The sequence below is a fragment of the Loxodonta africana genome, chromosome 1, assembly GCF_030014295.1.
Source record: "Loxodonta africana isolate mLoxAfr1 chromosome 1, mLoxAfr1.hap2, whole genome shotgun sequence".
Taxonomy (NCBI): Eukaryota; Metazoa; Chordata; class Mammalia; order Proboscidea; family Elephantidae; genus Loxodonta; species Loxodonta africana.
This window is the reverse complement of record NC_087342.1, coordinates 115,706,312-115,716,435: the sequence shown is the minus strand read 5'-3', so window position 1 is coordinate 115,716,435 and position 10,124 is coordinate 115,706,312. Positions and strand designations below refer to the sequence as shown.

The 10,124-nt window shown below is 40.6% G+C and overlaps 1 protein-coding gene across 1 annotated transcript in view; it reads left to right on the top strand.

Moving 5' to 3' along the window:
• The first annotated feature begins 4,356 nt into the window (after window positions 1-4,356).
• The window catches only part of PKHD1 (PKHD1 ciliary IPT domain containing fibrocystin/polyductin), a 595,384-nt gene continuing 589,616 nt past the window's right edge, over window positions 4,357-10,124 (top strand). The window contains exons 1-4 of the mRNA XM_003404439.3: window positions 4,357-4,408; window positions 7,731-7,808; window positions 8,650-8,794; window positions 9,866-9,974. Coding sequence (XP_003404487.2) covers window positions 4,357-4,408; window positions 7,731-7,808; window positions 8,650-8,794; window positions 9,866-9,974 — 384 coding nt within the window. The remainder of the gene's footprint in view (window positions 4,409-7,730; window positions 7,809-8,649; window positions 8,795-9,865; window positions 9,975-10,124) is intronic.

Sequence of the window (10,124 nt, the reverse complement as noted above, 5' to 3'; positions counted from 1 at the left end):
ATGACGTTGGTTAACCACCCCACGACATGTCAACACTCTCCCTTCTCAAGTTTATGTTCACTCTTACCAGCTTTCCTATCACCTCCTGGCTACTAGTCTTTGCCCCTGGGCTACTGTGCCCCTTTAGTCTCGTTTTATGGGCCTGTCCAATCTTTGGCTTGGGGGGAACCTCAGGAGTGACTTCATTACTGAGCTGAAAGGGTGTCCAGTGGCCGTACTCTCAGGGTTTCTTCAGCTTCTGTCAGGCCAGCAAGTCTGGTCTTTCTTTTTGGGTTAGAATTTTGTTCTATTTTATCTTCAGCTCTGTCCAGGACCCTCTATTATGATTCCTGTCAGAGCAGTCAGTGGCGGTAGCCAGGCACCATCTAGTTGTACTGGACTCAGTCTGGTGAAGGCCGTGGTAGATGTGGTTCATTAGTCTTTTGGACTAATCTTTCCCTTGTATCTTTAGTTTTCTTCATTCTTCCTTGCTCCTGAAGGAGTGAGACCAGTAGGCTTTTAAGACCCTAGACGTTACTTACCGCAGCAGAATGTAAAACATTTTCTTTATAAACTGTTTTATGGCAATTGAGCTAGATGTTCCCTGAGACTGTGGTCCCCACAGCTCTCAGTCCAGCAATTCGGTCTCAGGGAGTTTGGATGTATCTGTGGAGCTTCCATGACCTTGCCTTGTACAAGCTGTGCTGGCTTCCCCAGTATTCTGCCTTGTCTTACTAGGTACCTTTCTTTATGCAGCACATGCATTTCTAAAAATTGAATGTTTGTGAATTAAATTCTATTCGAAATAGACATAACAATGCAAGGAAAAACTTTGCAATTGAAAGGAATGCTTGCTGAGTCCACCTGGAAATTTTAAAACTCCTTACATAATGCTAATGGCCTCCTCCCCTGCCCTTTTTGCTAACGACTTGAGGGCAAGATACACAGCTTGTTTTTTTCTTTTCCCAGGACCTAGCTCAGTGCACAGAATACAGTAGGCACACAATGAATGTCTGCAGAATGGAATTAAATATAAATTGTTTTATGTATTGGGCTATCTTAATCAGGACATACGTCTAAGAGGAGTTTATTATAAGTTTTTTGCAGTTATCATTTTCTAGGAGTTTATTGCGGTTTTTACATTTCCTGAAATGGAGTAACCACTACTTCTGTTCATCTCAGTGTTTTCTGAAAAAAAAATTAAGTGTGTATTTAGTATATTTAACATGTGTGTGTATACATACATGTATATATGTATATCCTGTTGCCACTGAGTTGATTCCAACTTATCACAACCCCATGTGTAACAGAGTAGAACTGCTCCATCTGGTTTATTGGCTGTAGTCTTCTATCAGGTCTTTCTTCCATGGCACCTCTGGGTGGGCTCAAACTGCTAACCTTTAAGTTAGTCAAACTCATTGCCTTCGAGTGAATTCTGACTGATAGTGATCCTATAGGACAGAGCAGAACTGCCCTATAGGGTTTCCAAAGCTGTAATCTTTACAAAAGCAGACTACCACATCTTTCTCCAGCAGAGCAGGTGGTAGATTTGAACCACCAAACTTCTGGTTAGCAGCCAAGTGCTTAACTACTGCACCACCAGGGCTCTTTTTTTGGGTTAGTGGTTGAGTGCAATTCGATTGCATCAAGGAACATGCATGTCTATATGCATATATATGTATATATAAATATATTAAATATTTGTTATATAAAAATATATACATATAAATATAAAAAACAAAGGCCAGACTGATTCCAACTCACAGCAACCACATAGGATTTCCAATGCTGCAGGTTTCTACAGAAACCAACTGTGGAGCCGCTGATGGTTTTGAACTGCCGACATTTCAGTTAGCAGTCAATTGCTTAAACCACTGTGTCACCACACACACATACACCCACTGCTGTCGAGTCGATTCTGACTTACAGTGACCCTATAGGATACAGTAGAGCTGCCCCATAAGGTTTCCAAGGAGCAGCTGGTGGATTTGAACTGCCAGCCTTTTGGTTAGCATCCAAGCTCTTAACTACTGCACCACCAGGGATCATATATATATATAAAACCCTGGTGGCGTAGTGGTTAAATGCTACAGCTGCTAACCAAAGGGTCAGCAGTTCAAATCCACCAGGCACTCCTTGGAAACTCTATGGGGCAGTTCTACTCTGTCTTATAGGGTCGCTATGAGTTGGAATCGACTCGATGGCACTAGGTTTGGTTTTTTGGTATATATAGATATATAGATGTATATATCACACACACACATATATATACTCAGACCAAAAAAACCCATTGCCAGTTGAGTCGATTCCAACTCATAGTGATCCCATGGGATGGAGTAGAACCGCCCCATAGGGTTTCTAAGGAGTGGCTGATGGATTACAACTGCTGACCTTTTGGTCAGCAGCTGAGTTCTTAATCACTGCTCCACCAGGGCTCCATATATATACATATATATGTATTTAATTCTGTAATTTTTAAAACTTTCAGAAAATTTCAGAGCCAGTATTTTTAAAGATAATTTTGTTTGTGCCCTTTGACTTGCGGTTGCTGGAAAGCAGCTCAGTAAACTTTCTGGAGCAGGCATCAGGGTATTATTTAAGACATAAGACTTTTCAGCCAGGCTTCTATGGATTCAGTCCATCCCACACATGTGTGAAGGCCATTTCTCTCAGACTAGGCCAACTCAGAATTAGAGTATTTAAATATGTATTCATCAATTAGAATTTACTGAACACTGTGTGGGGCCTTAGCACTAAGAGGATTATGGAAATAGAAGTCTAGTCGCTAGATCTCTTCAAGGAATGTCCAATCTAGAAGATGAGGCATATCTAGGCATATCTAGACCAAGCTCTGCTGGACATAAGCTAGAGGTTCCATGGAGGAAATGTCAGTGGGGACTAGAATGACTGGGGAAGGATTCAATGGAGGACGGAGCTCCTGAGCTGGGCATGAAGGAGGGTGAAGACTTTATTAGGCTGAGGAGAGAGTTGGGGATGCCAAGAAGGGTCCAGCAGAAGCAAAGGTGGAGGCTGATGTGTTGAAGGCTTGTCTGAGTGATGATCGGGAGAACACATGGCTGGAATGCACAGTTCAAATTGAAGAGCAATGCAAGGGAAAGTTGGAACGGCTGGATTAGACCAGGTATGGTGGGGCTGAAAAATCAGAGAGATAACCTTACAGTGGTTTCGCTAGAAATAGAGGGTCCATGAAAGGAGAGCTAACATTTGTGGTGTTCTTTGCCCCAGGCCCTATGCTAATTTATATGTATTATTTAATTTACTCTTAATAAAAATCCTAAAAGAAAGTATTCTTATCGTAGTTTTACAAAGATGAAACTTCTTCATTGAATTAAAAAGTTCTCTGTCATTTCGTTGTTGCATGTTGCTATGATGCTGGAAGTTATGCCACCAGTCTTTCAAATACCACCAGGGTAACCCATTGTGGACAGGTTTCAGTGGAGCCTCCAGACTAAGCAGACCAGGAAGAAAGGCCTGGCAATCTACTCCCCAAAATTAGCCAATGAAAACCTTACAGATCACGACAGAACATCGTTCAGTATAGTACTGGAAGATGCAACAATTGACTCAAACACGTCAACAATCGTGAAGACGGCATAGGACTGGCAATACTTCGTTCTGTTATATGTAAGGTTGCCATGAGTTGGACCCAGGCATCATGGATTAGGAAAGAAAGACCTGAAGTCATGAGGTCCAGTGAAGAGGGTCTGACACTTTCTTCCTGTTTCTTTCCTCCCTTTCTCCTCTGCTGTAAGGATAAGAAAATTTCCATTAGATACCATTTTCTGAGCCCATAACCATCCTTAACATTTGCTTTGCAAGACTCTTTACTTTTTTGTGTGGATTGGTTTCTGGAGGACTAAGAGTCTATTCCAGAAAACAAAACAAAACAACAAATGAAACAAAATAAACAAAAACCCAAAACTGCCATTAGTTTTTTTTTTTAATATCTAGAACTTATTACTATTTTTTATTCAGCTTTTGCTCAACAATGAGTTCATGGAAGGGATTATTATGATATTATTTACCCTGCTTACCCATGTATTTCTTACCCATGTATTAAATAAGTAGCCAGGGGTAGGATAGTGGTGGTGATTTTACATAAGATTCTTAGATGGTTCTTTCCTCCAGAGCTTGGAAAGATGGTGGGTCCCTTTGAAGACTCTAGGGCCATATTTGTATGATCTGTCTAATTTCTCCAGTTCCAACACAGCAAAGAAATAGCGTGCAAGCAAAATATGATAATGATAAATTTTCATTTTATTTTTTATAGAGCACAAAAGCTATGCTGGTCCGATTAAAATGGAAAATGCTTTTCATGTCTGAGCAAGCTTAGGAGGCTTCGTTTAAGAGGGCAAGATGACTGTCTGGTTGATCTTCCTAATAAGTATTGAAGGACTCCTTTTGATAGGTGAGTAAAGTTTCTTTTGAAGGGATTACAGATAAAAACATAAGGCCCCACTGCTGTCGAGTCAATTCTGACACATTACTGACGCTCTAGGACAGAGTAGAACTTCCCCATAGGGTGTAATCTTTACGGAAGCAGACTGCCACATCTTTCTCCCTTGGAGCCTCTGGCGGGCTTAAGCTGTCCACCTTTTGGTTAGCAGTAAGCGCTTAGCCACTGCACCACCAGGATGCCTAAAAACATAAGTTATCTTAAGAACTAGTTTGTTGATATTTAAAATATTACTTTGATGGGAGATGTTGAAATGCTTCTAGGTTTATTTTTTTTTCAATAATAATGAGTTCTTAAGAGGGGTTATTGCGATATTATCTGCACTGCTTAAATTTTTTGTTCAGTAATAACATTTTCTGTTTAATAGTTGAGGTTATATAGTAAACAGTTATAAATATATACCTCAATTTTTAATGGCCAGTGAAGGTTGCTGTTATAGTCCATTGCTTTTAACAGTAGCTTATTACATTATTTTTTAAATTCTTTTTGGGTTATATGATGTAATTCTTTTTAGATTTTATTGCTTTATATTCTCAAATGGAGTAGCTTAGCTTGTCTTGGAGTTCTGGTGGCTAAGAGCTCAGCTGCTAACCAAAAGGTTGGCAGTTGGAATCCACCAGCCACTCCTTGGAAACCCTATGGAGCGGTTCTACTCTTTTCTGTAGGGCTGCTAGGAGTAGGAATTTTTTTTTTTTTTATCTTGTCTTAATGATTGATAAATGACCACTTGCATTAAAATCTCCTTTTCTTACATCATGTCTCTAATTTCCTTTGTAAATTTGGTTATCCTTTGTATCTTTTTAATAACATTTGCTTATAGTCTTCTTTAAGCAGAAGTACCCACTATACCTTTGAGGGGGAGAAAATGGGTGGTCTGGCTAGACCTGGTTGTGTAGCTGTGAATGTTTCCTCACCACCCTTGGGTGTCTAGTGGGCCACTTGAATGGCTAATTGTACATAGAAGCCCTGGGCTGGCCACAGTTAAGGTGTCCTGGGTTGTCCTTTGACTTTTCTGATATGGAAATTGAAAAGTATTCTGTAGATAACACTTTCTTTGTCTATGATCTCACTGAGGAGCTGACTGATTTTTGCTAGCTTCCTTGAATTGGCTTTACCTTGACCAAGATGGTTGTACGTCCAGGAGCATCTTTAAAGATGGAAGGATTGATTACTCATGCTCAGCTGATTCCCTTGGGGAATATAGAGGAATAAAATCTAAAAAGAATTACATAACCCAAAAAGGAATTTAAAAAATGAGTGTAATAAACCAAAAATCCAAACCCAGTGCCGTCAAGTCGATTCTGACTCATAGCGACCCTATAGGACAGAGTAGAGTTTCCAAGGAGCATCTGGCGGATTCGAACTGCCGACCCTTTGGTTAGCAGCCCTAGCGCTTAACCACTACGCCACCAGGGTTTCCATGAGTGTAAGAAGCCATCATTAAAAGCAATGGACTATAATAGAACCCTCCATGGAAGAACCCTATCTGACTTAGTACATGAAATCTGTAACGGATTTTGTTTAAAGAAATTCCAGAAATGACCCATGCTTAAGTCGCTCTCTGAGCAAGCAGGGCAAGGGTGATGTTGTTGTTAGGTGCTGTCGAGTCATGTACAACAGAACAAAACACTGCCCAGTCCTGCGCCATCCTCACAATCATTGCTATGCTTGAGCCCATTGTTGCAGCCACTGTGTCAGTCCATCTTGCTGAGGGTCTTCCTTTTTTTTGCTGACCCTCTACTTTACCAAGCATGATGTCCTTCCTTCTCCAGGGACTGATCCTACCTGATAACATGTCCAAAGTATGTGAAATGTAGTCTTGCCATCCTTGCTTCTAAAGAGAATTCTGGCTGTACTTCTTCCAAGACAGATTTGTTCCTTCTTTTGGTGAAAAAAATGTATTTGCAATGAAGTCATCAGTTTTGCAAAATTCTATCCTGTGATCTCCAACATTGTCTCTATCACCAAGGCCATATTTTCCGACTACCGATCCTTCTTTGTTTCTAACTTTCACATTCCAATACCAGTAATTATCTATGCATCCTGATCGCATGTTCACTCTTCTACTGCAGAAGTTGGTAAAAATCTTTAATTTCTTCACCTTTGTCCTTAGTAGTTGGTGCATAAATTTGAATAATAGTCATGTTAACTGGATGTCAGAAGAGACTCTGAAACTTGCTCTTGAATGTCGAGTAGCTAAAGCAAATGGAAGAAATGATGAAGTAAAAGGGCTGAATAAAAGATTTCAAAAGGTGACTTGGCAAGACAAAGTTAAGTATTATAATGACATGTGCAAAGACCTGGAGATAGAAAACCAAAAGGGAAGAACACACTTGGCATTTCTCAAGCTGAAAGAACTAAAGAAAAAATTCAAGCCTCGAGTTGCAATATTGAAGGATTCTACAAGGAAAATATTAAATGATGCAGAAGCATCAAAAGAAGATGGAAGGAATACAAAAAGTCACTATACCAAAAAGAGTTGGTCGACATTCAGCCATTTCAGGAAGCAGCATACGATAAGGAACCGATGGTGCTGAAGGAAGAAGTCCAAGCTGCACTGAAGGCATTGGTGAAACACAAGGCTACAGGAGCTGACAGCATAGCAATTGAGATGTTTCAACAAACGGATGCAGTGCTGGAATTGGTCACTTGTCTGAAGGCAAGGGTAGAGAATGAAAACTGAGATTCCAGAATGGGGAGGGGGGTGGTTAGAAAACAAACTAGGAAATCTTATGTCCATTTGGGATGATAAAAGGAGTCATCCCGACCATGTATTGAGGAGGAGAAACTAGAGGATGGTGTAATGAGCAGGAGAATGAAAATAAGGACAGCTTCTAGAAGTCTCTCTTCTTTGGGAAGTGGAAATACAGGAAATAAGTGATTTTACATAGGGCCATCTCAATAAAGAGTGGGAAAGAGAGGAGAGAGGGAAAGGGGTTTAGTTAGGAACCAAATGTATTCTTGAGGCTCTTCAAAGGAAGTAAAAATTCAGGATTGTCCTGGTGAACACTGGGTTTTCACATTTTTTTTTTTTTAAGATAAGAGGATTAGTCAGGCTTTTCCTGAAAACGAGGGTTCTGAAAGTGTGACCAGCATTACCTGGGAACGTGTTAGAAATGCAAATTTTGGACTCACCCCTGACCAGTCTAGACGTGTGTTAAGAAGCATGTCTGGTGATTCTGATGCATGTTAAATTTTGCTTTAAAACACTGGGGAAGCTGGTGGATTAAATCTGACCTTCAAAACCAGTATTTGTTTTTTCACTTATTTACAGTGCCTGGTCTGAGTTTACATATTGAACCTGAAGAAGGCAGCCTTGCAGGGGGAACGTGGATCACAGTCATTTTTGATGGTAGGTTTGTGTCTTACCAAACGCCACTTTCTTGTTTACTGAATCATGATTATAATGAGTATGAGACTTTGGTGTTTTTCCTTGTCTAAGGACAAGGTGATAAACGGAGCACATGGAACACTTGGCTGACCTGGGAGGGAGGGCTTGAAGGAAGATGGACCAACCAGTCAACTTGTCTTTGCAGGTGCTCACTTGCTAATGCCACAGAAGCAGAGCACATCACACCACCGTATATCTGTGTTCTCTTCCTTATCCCGAACTGCAGGATGTGACTTCTAGGAACCCTAAATACAATGATATATGGAAATGTACAGCATAGCACTTGGCAATGTGTCCCCCAGTATTTTGGTTATCTTGCTTGTGAATAGTTCTATACTTGGGAGCTTCTAAACCATAACTTAGCATACTCAATTCTGCCATAGTAAAGAATAACTTTGAGGGTCGAAATATACTTTCTTGGATTTATATGGGCCTAATGAGAGAAAAAAAAAATTTTTTTTTAATGAGAGAAAACTCTTTCATACAGAATCTGTAAAGTGCCTTTGGAATTAAGGAGTATGAAACTAATGTTGGGAGTCGTGGTGGCAGAGTGAATAAGAGCTTGGCTGCTAACCAAAAGGTTGGCAGTTTGAATCTACCAGCTGCATCTTGGAAACCCAGTTGGGCAGTCCTACTCTGTCCTGTAGGGTCACTCTCGTTGGCAATAGGCTTGGTTTGGTTTAAACGAATCTTTAGGTGAACTCAGTGTCTCACATTGCCCCCGTGTGGCCATGTTTTTATATTATCCAGTGTGGATTGCCACTCTGCTCAGCTTGAGATTTCTCCTTTCCCTTGTGCTTAGGTTTGGAGTTAGATCTTCTTTATCCCAGCAATGGCTCTCAGCTGGAGATAAACCTGGTGAATATGGTGGTGCCTGCACTGCCAGCCATCCCCTGTGACATCTCTCCTGTCTTCTTGGACTTGCCTGTGGTGGTGTGCCAGACCAGGTATGCATGTCCAGGAATAGGAAGACCAGACAGGATGAGTGCTTTTTGTATACCTGGGTAATTCTTGCTGGCAAATTAAAGCAACTCCTGCTGTGATTGCAATTATCAGCTACAGTTTTTAAAATGTTCCATATGAATATAGTTCTTAAATCGTCCCTGCCAGGGCTGTGGGACTCAAGGGAGGATGAGAACATAGAGAAAATTTTTGAGTTATTTTTAAGAACGGATGGGATCGTGTTTCCATTTGCTCTTTGTAGGGAACCCTAAGATTTCAATAAAAGGTGCCACTTTGCCATCTAAAGAACTCATCCGTTAGAATAGACATAATTGTAATAATTGTGCATAAACTCAAAACCAGTCAGAAAGGAGATTTGCTCTAATCCTCAGCATTTGCCACATATGATATTACCTCTATTTGGGACACATTGTACAGGATTCCAGGTAATCCATTGTCCTATTCAACTTTCTGTTGGCCTGTTTAGTTTCCCCTAGCTCATTTTTTCTTTACTCATGTCTTAGAGATGTTACATGAAATGGATCATTGATTTACAGGAAAAAAACTGCCATTTCCTTTTATTTTCTGTTTCCTCTGTTAGAAAGGTTCTCCTTGTTCCACCTTTGCCTACTGAAGTCCTAGCCAACAATACTACAAAGACCACTTCTTCCCTGAACATCTGACTGAGTGTAATTTCTCCATTCTTTGAACGAGGGACAAGAGGGGCTGAAATCCAGTCTGTGGTTACATCAGCTTTGAGAAAGGAGCACAATTTTGTAATTAATATACTGGGTGCATGTTTACATGTGTGTGCATGCGTGTACACTCTTTGCACTATTCATTCTTCTGATTTTGAACTTATTTTCAAAATTTCTAACCATATGTTTTGCTCAAGGATTCAATCTTTAAAGTCTAGTAATGATGAGTGGCTCTAGGAGGTGAAAAGTGAAATATAGCTGTCTTGGTTGGCTCTGTTTCATAAGCACTGAGAGGAAATTTGAAATGGCCAAGTGGGGCTGTAGGCTTAGAAAATTCATGGGTTTTGATTCAAGAGGATATTCACTTCCTTCTCTTAGATCTCTGTTGTCTGAAGCACATGAGGGGTTGTACTACCTGGATGTGCACTCTGGGGGACAGGTGGTAAGCAGCCAGAGCCTGGGACCATGTGACAGCTGTACTTTCAAGGTGAGTTCTAAGGATGGAGGAATGTTAGGGTGTGCCTGTGCTACTGACAAGAGCAAACATTGTAAATCAGCTAGGGAGTCTGCTCTGAGATGGTAAGAAGAAAGGTGGCTGATAGAGGCAGACTCTCTTGGACTATCCTAATGAATGGTA